The sequence below is a fragment of the Desmodus rotundus genome, chromosome 12, assembly GCF_022682495.2.
Source record: "Desmodus rotundus isolate HL8 chromosome 12, HLdesRot8A.1, whole genome shotgun sequence".
NCBI lineage: Eukaryota > Metazoa > Chordata > Mammalia > Chiroptera > Phyllostomidae > Desmodus > Desmodus rotundus.
Window position 1 is genome coordinate 85,721,144 of NC_071398.1, and position 16,689 is coordinate 85,737,832.

At 53.5% G+C, this 16,689-nt stretch overlaps 1 protein-coding gene across 1 annotated transcript in view; it reads left to right on the forward strand.

Annotated features, from left to right (window-relative positions):
- Positions 1-226: 226 nt before the first annotated feature.
- The window catches only part of VASH2 (vasohibin 2), a 36,725-nt gene continuing 20,262 nt past the window's right edge, over positions 227-16,689 (forward strand). The window contains exons 1-6 of the mRNA XM_024551397.4: positions 227-333; positions 716-758; positions 932-1,388; positions 9,125-9,213; positions 13,111-13,167; positions 13,702-13,776. Of these exons, the coding sequence (XP_024407165.2) occupies positions 1,113-1,388; positions 9,125-9,213; positions 13,111-13,167; positions 13,702-13,776 (497 nt within the window). The 5' untranslated portion in view covers positions 227-333; positions 716-758; positions 932-1,112. The remainder of the gene's footprint in view (positions 334-715; positions 759-931; positions 1,389-9,124; positions 9,214-13,110; positions 13,168-13,701; positions 13,777-16,689) is intronic.

Genomic DNA, 16,689 nt, shown 5'->3' on the forward strand with positions numbered 1-16,689 from the left:
GCCGCGCAGCTGCCCCTACTCCTTTCCCCTCCCGCCCGGGAAGCTCCGAGCCAATCAGGGCGGCGTGGAGCTCCGGGCTGTGGAGTCCCGAGCGCGGGACCCGCCCCTCTTTGTTGCGGTGGCCAATGGACGCATTCGGAACATCGGCGGCTGTCCGGGTGACTCGGTTATATGTCACAGAATAACATTCGAGAATGGGACATGGAATGAGGGGACGGCCGCAGCAGCCCCAGCAGCCCCAGCAGCCCCAGTCCCACGCGCAGCAGCAGCCGCCGCCGCCGCCGCCCTCGCCGCCCGCAGAGGCGCCGCAGCTATGAGGCCGAGCTTCCCGAGGTAGGGTCCCGGAGCTGCAGCGCCCTTCCCGCGCTCCGCCTGCAGCCGGCCCCCGGCTGCCAGGCGCGGGAACCCCGGGAACGGGGGGCGGGTGGAGCTATTTCCACTGAAATCTGGGCGCCCTGGAGGGCTTTTTGGAAGGAACGCGGCCGCCTTTGCAAGCCGAAGCTGCTGCTGCTGCTGCGCCCTCGCGCCGACCCCGGGCGCTCACGTGCCGGCACGTTCTTTGCTTGCTCGGCGCTCGGCCACATCTGGCGACCCAGCAACGAGTGGAGCGTTGCAGGGACCTTCTCTTCCTTCTTGCCGCACGAGCTGCCATTCTTACCCCTACCCCGTCCACTCCGCATCCTCCACGCTCCTTTATTTCCCTCCTGGTGTTTAGGTGTGCGTGAAGCTTTGTGCCAAAATTCCAGTCGCCTTTCGAGGTAATTGCAGGGCTAGAAGCTTGTATTCAAATCCTGGGAGTGTCTGTCAGCGCGGGGGGTGGAAGGGCGGGAGTGACGTGGGGTGGGGACAGTCCCAGGCCCCACCGCCACTGGGCACGGTTTCTCAGGGTGTCCACTCACCGCGCTGTGTGCTGTGTCTCCGCTGATTTTAGGCACGGCCCGTAAGCGGAGCTCCCGCCGCCGCTCCCCCTTGGCGCGTCCTGCGGCAGCGAGAGGCATGGAGGAGGTGGGCCCCGCGGGGCGCTGAACCCCGCGCGGCGCCCGCGCGCACGCACACGCCCCCCGCTGCTGCCACGCACCCCCCAGCCCCGCCCTCCCGGCCCCGGTCCCACCATGACCGGCTCTGCGGCCGACACTCACCGCTGCCCCCACCCCAAAGGCGCCAAAGGCACCCGGTCCCGGAGCAGCCACGCGCGGCCCGTGAGCCTCGCCACCAGCGGGGGCTCGGAGGAGGAAGACAAAGACGGCGGGGTGCTGTTTCACGTTAACAAGAGCGGCTTTCCCATCGATAGCCACACCTGGGAGCGCATGTGGATGCACGTGGCCAAGGTGCACCCCAAGGGGGGAGAAATGGTGGGCTCCATCAGGAATGCCACCTTCTTGGCAAAGGTCAGTGGCTTCCAAGGAGGGAGGTGGGGTGGGTGGTGATGGGGCCATTTCAGTCTCTACAGAGCAAATAGAGGCGATTCCCATATTCCTGGTCCTGTTGCAAACTCCCTTCCCCTCTCCAGTCTTGCCACCCCACCACCCCCCCTTAACTTAATTGAGATGTTTGTCTTGGAAGCCTTAGAAATGGGGGAAGCCGGGGGATGGCTTGCTGCCCTGGGACTGTATGGCTGTATGATCTAGTTGTGCCAAGGTTTCTTTGAATCTCGAGCCAAACTCTATTTTATTTACTCACCCCCATGTCCATCCTCTTTCAGCAAGAGCGATAGCCCCAGGTAGCACCAGCGATGCCAGGAATGCATAGGCCACCTTAGGGATCCCACTCTGCTTTTCCTCTTTGGAGTCTCTCGGTCCTCCGCCGTCTCCCCCTTGCAAATGATTTATTAGGCTGTGAATGAATTTGCACTCAACCAGTCAGACTTCTCAGCGTGAATCATTTCTAGACTTCTTGCCAATTTTTTTTATGACAGTGACTTTCACCTCTGAAACTTGCAAAAACAGTGAGCGATCTTTTTTCCCAGCTTATCTGGGCTCCAAGAAAAAAAGAAGAGTTTTGGCTGTGGCTTAAAAGGGACTTTCCAGCACACAGGACGAATTAGTCTCACTGGATAGGGGAGGAGGCTCAGGAGTGGGTCTGGCGGCCAAGGATAACTTAACAAGACGGAGGAAGGGAGGTGTGCGGTGGTCACTACATGAAATGCAAGCGGGGAGAGAAATGCTGTAGAGCCTTGGGGGCTGTAGCGTGGCAGATGGTTTCCCCTGCACCCTGGGGACACTGGGATGGCGGAGAAGATTCCTGGGCAGGTCTAGGAATGCCAGACCTGAGACCTGGAAGGCCATCTGGTCCAGTCCCCAACCTGGAGCAACTGGTGACCTGAGCATCTGAGCCCTACAGGCCAGAACGCTGTATGTGCCCGTGGGGGAAGTGACAGAGCCTGGGAGCTTCCTGCTGCAGTCGGTTACAGTGTTTTATTACTCTGCCGGTCCAGGGCTCTTCACTGTGCCCAGAGAGAGTCCTGCCTGCTTTAGCGCCGGCTGTATTCATTCCTTGAGCCTGAGAACCACGCCGGTCCTGTTTGTGGTTCTGACTTCAGAATTTGTCCTTACTTGAGTCTTTACTTAAGAAGGAGCTGGGAGCCCTTAAACCTGGAAGAGAAGTGGCCACAGGGAGCAGAGTCCTGTCCCTACTGTCCCATGCTGCCTTTCTAATTCGGCACCCTCTGCGGTGACCCTGCCTCTAATTGTGGCTTTATCCTTCTTCTGACCTTCTGTGCGGGACCCCTTTTCTCTGTGGGAACCTGGGAATGGTAGTATTGGTGGAGATCAGTCTCCCTTCCTTGTTCTGAAGATCTCCGGGAACCTGGGGGGCTCATTGCCTCACAGGGCAGCTGGTCCCAGGCCTGGCCAGATTTGATTGGTGGGCGGCTCTTTTCCTGGGACTCCAACAGAAGCGCTGCTCCTCTCCCCCCAGCCACATATCACCAGTGATTCTTGTGTGGCCTTTGAGACAGGGCAGTACATGTTGACTTCCTTTGCTACTCACAGCCCCCTGGAATGTCACTAGAAGGGGCTGCTGGAGTAAGGAAGGGACTGAGTCCCGGGCCCGGTGGTGCTGCCTCTGGCTCCGTGGCCTAGGTCACTCACTTGAAATCTCTGATCTCAGTCTTCTCATCTATAAAACGGGAGTAGGCCTGACTTCACATAAATTTCTTTCCAACTCTCAAATCCCGTGATGTGATGACCCATGAGTCTCCAAGCCTCCAGTGCTGACCTGTGTGACACTGGACGTGTCTGTGTGACTCTAGAGGGACACTGAGTTACGAGACCTCAGAACCGGGACCTTCTGGCAATCTGCATCTCCCTTTAGTCTTCTTCGTCCATGGGTAGCTCCTTCCACCTTATGCGCCAGAGTCCCCAGATCAACTCACTGTCCCTGTCCTCTTTCTAGGAAATTGCCATCATCAGTCATTCCCCTAAAATAAGCACATGTGAAACGCAATATTCCAAATGTTGTCTGAGCAGCTTGGAACATAGATCACGTCTTCCTGAGACTTGTACTTGATACCGCCAGCGCTGTGGCTGAGTGCTGTGTTTTCACAAAAGAGTGGTTCCTTTATTTAGAGTGGCCACATTGTCCTTTTGTAGTAACCCAAAGGTCACGTGCGAACTCCTGCCAAGCCGGGACAGCCCCAGCCTGAACGTGGGCATTGGCTTTCTGAACCTAAGTGAAGAACTTAACATTTCTCTCTTACATTGTGTCGTCATGGTTGGTTCCCCATCCCCAGCCCCATAACGGCATCCCCCCCACCTTCCCAGGTCCCGCCATTCCCCAAACCCTGACCCTACACAGGCCCTGAGATGGGGGCAGCTGCAAAAGCTCCTGTTTCTGGGGGCCACACCTCTCCGATTCAAGGGCTCTTCCTGCATTTAGCTTGGCAGACTTTTCCCCCTGGGGCCAAGTCCTTTGCTCCTTTAACCAAATCAATGTTTTACTCAGGAATTTTTAGAGAAGAGGGGGTAGTGGTGGAAGGGTTGGAGAGTTTCAGGGAGGTTAGGTTATTTGGCAATTGAATTTGTCCCAGAAGCGGGTGGAGGAAAGGTGTCAGAGGCCTAAGAGGGGGACTGGATGATGCTTCCTTTGACTGCAGGACATTCTGTTAGCAGGCAAGGTAAGTTCTGCTGGGAGGTCCAGATGCCCTGTCCTGAGAGGCGGGAATGGCTAGTGGGCGGGGAGTACTCACCTGCTCTGTGATCCTCCTAAATTTTCTCCCGAAGTCCCCTCTGGTGGTTACTGGGTCTGAAGTTAACAGTTGAGTAGGTGAAGGCCACTATTTTTGAGGGATAGTTCAAGAAAGCAGCTCAAGTCAGTTGGAGGATGATAGAGAATGGGAAGCCAGGGACAGAGAGGTAGCTGGCCCAGAAAAAAAACAACTAGGCTGTTTCTTGCAGGCCTCACGTTCTTGTGCCTCTTTCTCACGTTGATTCCCAATTGGGAATTAATTCACATTCAGAAGGCTCAGCATTGCCTGAGTGTGGAACTGAGGGCTTGGGGTGGTGCGGCTTTGCTGCAGCTGGGGCTCCACTCCTGCCCCCTGCTGGCTAACATGGGCAGCCCCCTTCCTCCTTTGTTCTGCATTCAGAGTGGCCCAGGTGTCTTTCCTGCTCAGCCCAAGGTTATGACCTCCGGGCCTCTATGGTAGGCTACCATGAACAGATTCCTGGCTGCCCCTGACGCGGGGGTCTGGGGTGCATCCTGGGCTCATGAGTGATGTTCTTGCTCTCCTCCAGGAGATTCTTCTGCCTTGTGCCTGCCAAGTGTATTTTTCAGAACAGGGACAGCAAAAGGTTTCGCTTTCTCCTTGTTCTTTCTTGTTAAAGATTCCTGGCGCCTGGGGGGGCCTTGCTGCCTCCCTGACTCCTTTTCTGGCTCCCCCTTCTCTCCCACATGGTGATGCCGTGGTGATGACACATACTTGTGTCCCTCCCCATCCCTTCTCCTTCCATTCTTCTGGTAGGTCACAGTATTTGGCAAGAATGGAGTGAAAGAGAGCCTGCCCCCACAAGCCTTGCCTGTGGTTTGTTTCATTATTTTTCTTGAATAACCATCTTCCTGCCCATTCCACTTCCTCCTCCCATGCCCCCACCCCCGACTACAGGCACAGTGTGGACAGGGTCCTTTTGATCCGTGGCCCCTAGATGCTACCTTCATAAGGTGGGCTGTCTGTGGCTTAGTGGGGCTGGATGCAGGTGGCAGGAGGTGGAAACCTTGAGGGGAGGGCCATGGAAAATCTAGGTTGGCATTTCAGGTGAAAGAGGGCAGGAAATGACCTGAGATGGGTCTCAGGTCCACCGTCAGGGAGAGAACAAATGGAGTGTACCGGTTCCGCACCCAGGCTGCCGTGTGAGGGCGTGCTCGCTGGCTTTGAGTGTGCGCGTTTCACGCTGTCTCTGAAAACGCAGAGGCGAGAGATGGCTTTTAGCCATGGCTTTAATTTGTGTTTCTTAAATTATTAGTGAGCTAGAACTTTAAAAAAATATTTATTCACTATGTGTACTTTTTTTTGGTTAATTGTCTTTTCGTGGCCATTTAAAACATTGTGATAAAATATACATACACTTAATTTACCATTTTAACCATTTTAAGTGTTCAGTTCTGTGCATTGTGGTGCAGTATCACCACCTTCCACCTCCCAAACCTCTTCTTTTTCCCCAGCTGAAACTCTACACCCCATAAACAGTAACTCCCCACTCCTCCCTTCCACCCCCAGTCCCTGGCAACCATTCTTCTACTTTTTAAAAAAGTTTATTTTATTTTATTTATTTATTTTTAGACAGAGGGGAAGGGGAGGAGAGAGGGAAAGAAACATCACTGTATGGTTGCCTCTTGTGCGCCCCCTACAGGGGACCTGGCCCGCAACCCAAGCATGTGCCCTGACTGGGAATTGAACCAGTGACCGTTTGGTTCACAGCCCGCGCTCAATCCACTGAGCTACACCAGCCAGGGCTACTTTCTTTCTCTATGAATTTGACAACTCTAGGAACCTCATAGAAGAGGAATTGTACAATTATTTGTCCTTTGTGACTGGCTTATTTCACTTAGCATAAGGTCTTTGAGGTTCATCCATGTTACAGCGTGTGTCAAAATGTCCTTCCTTCTTATGTCTGAATAATATTCCACGTGTGTATATACCCCACTTTGTTTATTCATTCATCTGTTGGTAGACACTTGGGTTGCTTCCACCCCTTGGGGCCATTTTTTTTTTCTTTGAGGCCTATGAAGTTTTCTTACCCTTTGTGTGAACTCTTTGTGAGTTAAGGAGATTCACTCGTGGTCCCAGGGGGAAGTGGATGGTTTCATCCTCTTTTATTAGGGCGAGAAAGCATCTTAGTGATGCTCCCGAGTGTCCAGGGACTCAGCCTGTGCTGAATCTGTTTTCCAGCTCCTGAAAAGTGAAACCATGTCAGGCCTCCCCATTCTAGACCCCTGAAGACACGCTGCAGATGAATAATCACATGGCTAACACTTAAAGAGCACCGAGGGCCAAGCTTCTAGTTGCCTGCTTTATACATTAGGTCATATAATTCTCCTAACCAGCCCAGGAAGTTTGAAGTAGGTGACAGTCTCCTCTTTTATCAGGAAGGAAATGGCAGCTTAGAGAAGTCAGGCAGTTTGACCAGGGTCCCCAGCCAGCAGGTGACAGAGCAGGGACTTGGACCTTGTTGTATTAGACGCATAATTACACCTGAAGGAGCCCCCCTGGTTAATTGTCCACCACCTGGTGGGGGCGATGGCAGCCAGAGGGGCTGCTTGGGAGCTGAGTCCCAGCCTGAGCACCCGTCAGCTATCCCACAGGCCAGGGGGAGCTGGAGCCAGATGACATCATCCCCTCAGCAGCCTCAGCCCCTCTCCCCACCACAGCTCTGCTCCCCAGCTGGAGTTTGGGGAATGTGGCCACTCGCTTTCCGCAGGGGCTGAGGTAACCAGGCAGCTGTTTTTAAAAGCTCTTGGGCGCCATTGAGTTGCTATTCTTAGGACCAGCTGCCTCCTGACTTCCACCCCATCCTCTGGCTCTTGTGAGCTCTGCGGGACTTGCTGGAGTCGAAATAATTTGGTGGTTGGCCCGCATGACTCTGAACACAGTCACTCTGGCCGCCTCAGGGCTGTGGCCAACAGATGCCCCCTGGGGATCCCTTAGGTGGCCTGTGATTCTATGGGGCATTTCCCCATCCTGACCAGCTTTTCTATTAAATAGGTACCGACAGCACTTTTCTGTGTAGAAACATGCTCGTGACTTAATAGACTGTCTCATTCCCGCCCCCTCCCTCCGTCCGTGCTCCCTCCCCCATTTGTACCTGATCTAGAGTTGGGGACACAACAGGTACTCAAGAGATGTTTGTGCGCATCTCCTGTTCTCTCTCCACTTCTCTGTGAAGTTTCTGGCACGTTCTGACGCAGAATTCCCAGTTTGGGTAGATCAGTGGACGTTACTGCAGAAAAACAAGGACAAGCTGGACCCCTCCTGGTGTTTGCTGGGGCAGAAACACAAAGACACACGTCATGGTTTGACTGGGGGGCTTGTGAGCACATTGGAACGTTGGCTCCTGCAGCGACTCTCCAAGACGAGAGTGTGATTTGAGTTGCTAGGCTGTAATGGGCATGGGGCTCCCAGGGCAGCTGTGTGTGCACCCTCTTGTACATTCACACTCACACGGCACCTGGGCTGTGAGGTGGGGAGTGTGACTAGCTTCCTTTCGGTTGGAGGGGCAGTTGCTGTGCAGCAGGGAGTCTCAAAGCCAAGAGAGAATAGAGGCAAAAGAATGGGAGGAAAAGAATGTCAAGTAGCATTTTAAGCAAATGCAGCCCAGGGTATAGAAGTATGAGCACCCGCCTCGGGCCCAGGGCCAGTGCGCCCTCCAATGTCACTGTGGGCCTGAACACCCGGAGCCAGGGAGAGCGCTGGGGCCTAGCCAGGCCGCCCAGCCCTGTGCCCAGGTCAGTGCAGCAGCTTCCCTGTCCATCAGCTAAGGCCTAAATCCCCAGGGCCTCCCTTTCCCTGTTTTCTCTTGGGATGGAACTAAGCTGTCCTGTGGTCCCTTCTGTCCTCCCTAAGGGCTTTCACCTGGAGGAGCCTCCCCTCTCCTCCCTAACAACACCTTGCTGGGACCGCAGGCCCAGTGTGCTGTCTTTGTCCCCGACAGCTCCATCCCACCAGAGAGGCCAAGGTTAAGAGATGGAGAATCATATAGGGGGGATAAAGCAAAAACCGTCCCTTGCTCCCCAGCAGTGACTGGATCGGAAGCCCTGGCCTGTTCTTACCTACAGCCTTGTTGCCAGGCCTGCTCAGAGCTGAGGGTGTCTTGGCTCTAAATTTCCGAGAAGGGGCGCTTACATCCCCCTCTCTAGCCCTTGCCTGCCATTGCTCCTTTCTCTTCTCTGCAGGACTTGCGGACACTTGGTGAGTGTTGACCAAGAGGCAGACTAGGAACTGAAGAGGGGACAGGGCAGCCGTGAGGGGAAAAGTGTGAGCAGAGGGCTCAGGAGTGCGAGGAGCTGCACTGACCTGGGAGGAGGCAAGGCCAGAGGGGAGTCTGTCCTGATCCATTGGGCCCAGACACGCGGGGAAGGGAGGTGGTGGGCGTCGCAGCGGGTGGCGTTGAGGAGAAACGGTGGTCGTGGGGCCATGTTGCGTTTCCTCAGGGCGCCATTCATCGTGCATTCAGGGGTGCCCTGGAGTGGGGCACACGGAATGGGTCACACTGACCATGCAGCAAAAGGTGTGGCATGCAGTAAAATGTGAAGTTAACGGAGGGCCGCTGTGAACATTTGGGCCAGACTCAGTGGGGGACACTAGAGGACATGGTCCTTGGCCTCAGTGAGGGGCTCAGGCTCCCTGGGGACACTGGCCAGGTTCACACTCACAGTGCACAGAGGGCCACGGGGAGCCACTGTGACCCGGGGTGGAGTGTGTGTAGAGAGGGTCAGAGAGGGAGGACTTCAGCAAGGGACCGACTGGAGTGGGGAAACCTTGTCCAGGAGGTAGCCCTTGCACAGGTGAACATTCCAGGTGGCTATCTGCTCCCAGGAGCAGCTTTCCAGTGCTCTCAGCCCTGTTCCTGCCCCCAAGCACTTGGCCCCAGAGCGTCTCCTGATAAAAAGATCTCTCTCTACCTCTCCACAGCCTTCAATACCCCAGGTTCCAAACTACAGGCTGTCGATGACGATCCCGGACTGGCTGCAGGCAATTCAGAACTACATGAAGACACTACAGTATCCTTCCAACCAGGGTCTGAGCAGGAACGTGCTCAGCCAGGGCACTGGCGAGGGGATCGTAAGCCTGGTGGCATGTCTGTCCCCAGCTGGTCAGCAAATGCTCTCTAAGGTTGGTGAGGCCGGGCAGGGAGGGATGCCCCTGTGTGAGAGTCCGGGAGTGATGACAGAGGATGTAATTGATCAGGCCCTCCTCCCTTTGAAGCAGCTGAGGGCCAGGATGGCAAGGAGGCAGTGAGGCGGCAGTGGCCCCCCCAGCCCCTCTGCCTTCCATCCTCTCCTCTTTCTCCACTTCCTCCTCCTCTGTCATCTTTCCCTTCTTCTCTCTTCCTCTCTGTTTTTTTTTCCTCCCCGTTCCCTCCTTGTGTCCTGTTTCTTTTCTTTCCTCTCACTTTTTGCCTCCATTCTGACTACTCATAGTCTACTGAGGCCCTGCCTTTGGCTCCCCAGGGGGCCCAGACCAGTGGCCCTGCTCCTTTCTGCATGAATGAGTGGGGCTCTGGGGTGGGGGCCCTCTCCCCTCACTTGAGCTTGAGAAGAGCTGAGGATCCCTGCGGGTCCGGGCTGGGTTCAGGCCAGCCAGACTGTGGTTTTTTCTCCTCCGGTGTCCTCTGGCTGTTTGCAGACAGGATTAGGTCAGTTCTGAGGTCCGGTCAGAACAAAGGGGCAGAGGCGGATTGTGCACTGGCTGCTCTGGTGTTTTGTCCGGGACAGGAGTCAGATGGGGGCTGGGCTGGCAGGTGTGTATGAGAGGGGCAGGCCATTTGTCCAAGCAAGTCCGCGGCAGCTCAGATCAAAGCCAGCATCAGACTCCCTGCAGACCCCTAGCACGTTGTCCTGGAGGTCAAGCCTCTGCTGACCTCTGTCCTTCCTCCCTAAAGATGTAGAACTTAGCAGAAAGGATTCCACGGGAGCACTGACTCATGCCCACGTGCCCTGGGAGAGGCCCCTCCTCTCTCTGCTATACGCAAGAATCTCTCCTGTGGATTTTTGTGACTTCCCCAAAGGGAAAGATACGACCAGATGGGAATAACACCAGTTCTGCCCTTCCGGGCGGGCAGGTTACCTGATTAGCCTCTCAGTCCCCACTTTACCGATCGTGAGCTCCCCTGCACGGCATCTTCCCAGTGGACTGCTGAAGCGATGTTAGAGGGAGGGGGTAGCACCAGCCTCCAGGGGTGGGGCGGACATGCCAGCCCTCGGAAGGCTCTCTGGTGTCATGCTGATCCCCAGACTGGGACGCTCCCTGGGGAGCTCCATGTTGTCCAGAGGCATAAACTCCTGCCAGACCTGGACCCCAAAACCGAGCCTTCCTGGACGTGGCCGACTCATCACAGAACACTGCATTGCAGGAGGTGACGGAAATTAAAATGGACATTCACAAGGGTCTTTTGGCCAGAGATGAAAGAGAATGAGCCCGGTGGCGAATGCACCCATTGGGGCAGATTTGCATTCTCTGCTAAGTCCTGCAGCGCATTCTCCGCCCAGCTTTCAAGGAGCTGCTTTGTTAATTTTCTCTGATGCATTCTGACGGTCACTGACCCAGATCACTGATGGCAGAGAGGGCTGGAGAAGGGAAGCGCCACAGGCTGCTGGCCTGTGCTCCCTTGTCACCTGGACATTGGAGCCCCCACACAAACAAAGCAGAGTGTGGCCTCTGGTTTACCTTCTGACCAGGCTTTTACTTAGTGCCTTGGGGTTTCCTCCTGCTTTGTCCCCAGCAGTGAACGGCGTGCCAGGCGCTGGAGTCGGGGGACCTCTTGGGGCCAGCCCTGACTGTAGATGTGCTCAGCAGGCAGGGGCGATATGGAAGGACAACTTCTGCCTTCCCTTCTGACAGCCTCGGAGCCTTGGCCAACAGCAGTGCTGATCCTGCATTGGGTTCTGGGAAGAGAGGTGTCCCCTGAGCTCTGCTGAGGGTGGGCTCGGCCAGTGAGCCTGCCACTCTGGCGGCCGTGTTTACAGGAAGCTCCCCTCCCCAGCTCACTGGAAGGAGCTGATAACAGGAACGGAGAAAAGACAGCCAGGTAATTTTTCATTATTTCATTATAGGTTTGTCTCAATGCATTAGACGTATAAGCTAGATCTACCAACAGGGAAAGTTGGCCGTATACATTGCATTTTTGCCAGTTGAATTCTACTGTACATTTAAAAAAAATTTTATTTATTTTTTAAATCCTCACCTGAGGACATGCTCATTGATTTAAAGAGACAGAGAAGAGACAGAGACAGAAAACATTGATGGGAGAGAGAAGCATCAATCGGTTGCCTTCTGTACAAGCCCTAACTGGGGATGGAACCTGCAACCTTTTGGTGTACAGGGTGATGCTCCTACCAACTGAGCCACCCGGCCAGGGCCGAATACTACTTTATTTATTTTATTTTATTTTTTTAATTTTTAAATTTTTATTCAGTTACAATTGTCTGCATTTTCTTGAATACTACTTTAAATATACCAGAATCGCACTGAATGAAATCTTGGTAAAGTAAAAAAATAAATCACCTCACAGCGAGAATGGGCTTTTTTCTCTTACCTCTTAGCTTTGTACGTTATTTTTTTAAAGCGAGGCAAGCCTATATTGTTATTGGTTATTCTTACGGCCATGCCAGTGATTTCCCAGCTGTGAACTTGTTAAAATCAGCCCCTGGCCCCAACCCTGGAACTTCCAACTCAACAGTCCCAGTTGAGGTGACTGTGAATGGCATCCAGGGTTAAAACGATGCCCCGAAAGCAGATTCCAGAGGTGGAGCCCTTCCGGTGAGCTCCACGGACGGTTGCTACGTGTGCTCGTGTCTGAGTGGCTAGGCACATCCGGGCCAGGGGAGGACTCTCGGCCCTTCTCAGAAGGGCGTGCAGTGCCTTTAGGGGTTCAGCACCACCCTCCACAGCTGTCTCCATCACAGGAGGGGCACACATCTTACCGCATACACCCACCTTACTGGCCTCACAAGGTCACAGGTCTTGCTTCACTAGCAGCTTCCCAACGTGCACGTTTTCTATAGGATTTTGTTTGAGGCAGGATAGGGAAACTCACACAGCAACGTTTACTTAGGCTTAGAAAAATCCAGATCCAGTCTCAGGGAGCATGGCACTAGGGAATCTTCGGTTTCTTCCAGAATAACCTGGTGCAGGCTCTCCAGTCCCTGAGACCTTCTGGGCAACCAGCTAAATCCCAGGTTGTGGGGATGTGGTCATCTTGTCACATTTAGTAGTCAATGTCAAGTGTCAGTTTGAACATGAATAGAAGTGATGTTTCCGTAGCAAGTTCTGCTGCAGGCTGCGCTATTGAGAAACGCTACAGCCATCCATCTGCTTTTCTGTGTTTCCCTTCCATTCCGTCCATTCCTTCCATCCATTCCTCCATCCATCCTCCCATCCGCCTGCCTGCCCCTTCTGTCTATCCAGCCAGCCAGCCAGCTTTCCAACTGTCCATCCACCCTTCCTTTCATCAATTACATTCATCCTTCCTTTTATCCATCCATCCACCCACCCATTCCCTTATTCCTCGTTCATGTAATAATATATGGTAACTGGAATGTATTGGGCTTGTGCCAGGCTTTATGGTTGATATAAAGATGATACATAAATGGTCCCAACTCTCAAAAAGCTTGTAGTCTAGTAGATCAATTAAGACAAGTATTCAACTAACCAGAATATAGAGCAGATTGAAAACAGCTATTCTAAAGGTCCAAGGTGCTTTGGGATCCAAGTTAGAACTCGAATTTCCAGGCAGGACAGTGAGGAGTTAGAGGATGGGACTACCTTCTGGCTACTAGACCCCTTCTGGGAAGCCCTCACTTCCTCATCCCCTTGAGAAATCAACTCATAGCTTCCTCTGCTGGATTTCTGGGACCTTTGGAGTTTTCAGTCACTTTCCCTTTACGTACTTCACACAGATACAATCATACAGGGACCCAGTTCTTTGAAATTAGGAAAATGAGACCACTGAGTGGGTAAGTTGTGCATGACCTGTGGGCCAGTGACCTCCTTCCTACCCGAGAGCTGCTAGCTCCCTCTCCCACCCTCTATCCCTGTATCCCAGTGCTCAGTATTCTGGTCTCTAAGGGGTGGAGATGGGGGTGCCCATGTTGGAGGTGGGGCTGGGGTCTGGGCCACTCTGACAGCAAAGCTCAGGGGTGGAGACTAACTCGTTCAGGGGGTGGGGGATGCCTATGAGATTGTTTCGTGTGGCCTCCTTTACCTGCTCCATGTTTTGCCCCTTGTCCTGAGGCAATGGGAGCATGCTATGGAATATGGGCACTGACATCTAGGAACTAGCTCTCGGAGGGAGGAGTGGGGAATTTAGGATTTCATTTCTGCCGAGTGGGGGTGTGCTCTGGCACCCTCCTGCAAAGTGAGTTCTCCCCTTTCCGTCTGTATTCCTGCACGGTGCCTAGCGTGGAGGCAGGCATGCTGATGGATTGATAGACAGACCAGTTGCATCGTTAAATAAGTCCTGAGATCCTTTGCTGTGCTCTGTCCTACAGGTTAATGGAAACAGCGAAAGAAATGACTCGAGAGTCCTTGCCTATTAAATGCCTTGAAGCTGTCATCCTGGGCATGTATCCTTTAAGTTACACTTGCTTCATTTTACTCCGTAGATGGTGGCCTCACTCCACCACCTAAGCACTGGCTGAGCCTTTAACATCCTAGTTCCACAGAGATGACGGCCGTTGTCTCCTCGGAGGAAAATACCAAGCTCCCCGACGTTTCTCTTTAACTTCCCCCATCTGGAGTTGGACTAAGTCAGCTCGGCTCCTTGGGTCATCATCAGTGGAACCTGCTGGCTAACACCTGCATCCAGGCCAGCTCTCGGGCCAGCCTTGCTAGTCGCGAGGAGAATTGTAACTTGGAGGGACTAGAGAAAGAGTGTGTGTCATTGGGGTTTTTTAATTATTATTGATTTTCTAGAAAGAGAGGAAGAGAGAGTGTGTATCATTTTTTAAATTGATTTTTTAGAGAGAGAGGAAAGGAGAGAGTGAGACATCAATTTGTTGTTCCACTTATTAGGCTTTCATTGGTTGATTTTTGTAGGTGCCCAGTCAGGGAATTGAACCCACAACCTTGGTGTATCTAAATAATCCTCTAACCAACTGAGCTACTTGGCCAGGGTGTATCATTATTTTGTGGGTTTTCTTTTTTTTTTTTTTTGCATTCATTTGGCATTGCAATAGGAAAGGTATCAAGAGGAAGTGGGACCCGACAAGCCTACCACCAGGGAAGAGTCTATGAGTGGATTGTGGAGGAGACCATGTAATGCTGTAGCGTCCTGGCTCTACAGGACATAGAGCCGAAACAAAGGTCTGGTCTCTCCCACACTTCCTATTCCACTTTCCACCAGACTCCTGACTTCAAGGCCAAGTACAGCCCAGAAAACCGGGATGGCACTGACGCAATAGTGGTGATGGTGGGAACATGATCCGATGGAAGAGCAAAGGGACTCCCAGTCCTTTGGGATGCTGGCTAGAAGTGTCTGTGACCAAGGGAACATGGCAAGGCATGGGCTTGAAAGGTGGCCCAGGTAAGGCCAGTTAAGCCCTTGGGTGCTGTGCTGAGAAGTGTGACCTTTTCCAGAAAGGTAGTGGGCAGCCCAGTTGAGGGCTTTGGAGCAGAGGTGTGCCTCAGAGAGGTTATTCGTCGGGCAGATTGGAGGGCAGACCGGAGAAGGCTGGGTCTGGGTCTGCAGAGCCTGGTAGGGGCTGTTCCGTGATGGAAGTGGTGATGCTGGGATCATGGTCCCAGCAATGGGAACGGATTTCAGGGGCAGTTTCAAGAGCTATGAAGGGACAGCATTAACAGGTCTTGGAGGCCAGTGGGGTATGGAAGCTGGTGAGGAAGGGATCAGCAATGGTTTGTGCAGGATGGGCTGGAGGGGCGAGAATGACAGAAAGGGGAGAAGACCCTTCAGCACCGATGTGAACTAAGATGGCAGCCGTGAAGGCGAGGGCGGGCGTTGGGAGTGCCATCAACACCACTTGTGCATGATCCGAGGTGAGGAGTCGGGAAGGAGGAGGCGACTCCCCTTTCTGGCTTGGAAAATCGGATGACTGGGTAATACTGCCACAGTCCAAGGGAAGGACTTAAACAGGAGGACCAGCCTGATGGGGAGTGGAGCTCAGATTTGGGCATGTTGAGTTTCAGGTGCCTGTGGGATGTCAGGCGGGGCATTTGGAGTCCAGAGCTCAGGAGGGGCTCTGTGCTGGAAATACGAGCTTGGGAGCTATGTGTTTAGGGGGTGACAGATGCTGTTCATGGAGTGAGAAAAGGATCAAGGATGAAATCTCACTGTTTTTGGTCTAATTGCCCCAAAGAGCCCATAAATGACACTAAGAAGGACAGCTCGAGAGGTAGAAGGAAAACCAGGAAAGGAGACACAGAAATCAGCGGAAGGGTAGGCGGGTGGCTGAGAATCGGACTGGGGACAGTGGGACAGGTCTAGGCTGCTTTCTGGTCCCCTGGATGTTTTTACGGGAAGGGGAATGTCTGCCCCGCTGCTGTCTGCGGTGGAATGGCAGACCTGATCTGAAACGAGATAGTCCACAGGTGCCTGGGCTGACATTTCAAAAAAGGAAACTTGAGCCTTATGAAAGCCCCTCCCCAGCCCTCCAGTCAGACATCCTCCCTGCTCCTCACTGGGATGGAACGTGTGCCCTGGGAGCCCAGAGGGAAGGCAGGACCACGATGGGTGAGGGCAGCAGATGGCTCAGGGCTCAGCACAGCTGTTGGGTAGAGCCTCCTGCAAGTTTAATGGGGGTGAACAATTGTCGGGGATTTGCTGGGGGAGATCAGAGTGGGGAGATCACAAGCGCAGGCCCCTCACTGGCTGGACCAGTCCCTTCAGACGTCTGCTGATGGATGTCTGAGTGCACCTGGACAGAGGCCACTTGCTTCACAGCACTCAGGTACACAATAGCCTTGTCCCCGTGCCAGTTCAGAAATTCCAGCCTTACTTTAAGTTACAGGAATTACCTGCAGACTTTTAGGATGGTGGGGACAGGCCTGTGACCAGCTTCTGGGCCTGTCCAAATCCGAGGGCAGGTTTTCCTTTGTCCTTCCCAGTGTGACATTTCAGAAAAGTGTGGGGAGGATGCAGAAATTCAGCTCACACTGCCCAACTCAGGGAAATTTGACTCCTGGACACAGACAAGAAATGCAGACCCGAATTCTAAAAGTTACAGCATCTTTATCTTTTGCTCTTTGCTCTGTGTCAGCATCCCTGTGTCCTCTGCTCTCGGGCACAGGGAAGGTCCTGACTTGGGTCATCTGTCTGCTTCTCCTTGCCCCTCCTTGCGCACAGGTTCTGGGAAACCTATGGCTGCTTCTTGGAAGCCTGTGTCCTCCCTTGCTTTCTCTTGCGTCGTTAGTGCAGAATCCAGGATCCACTCACAAAGGGCCGCTGTCTTCATCTCGCTTGTGTGCATGCTCACTTACTTTCACATGCTTGCTGGAGTGGTAGACCTCGGGTTCCAAATTAG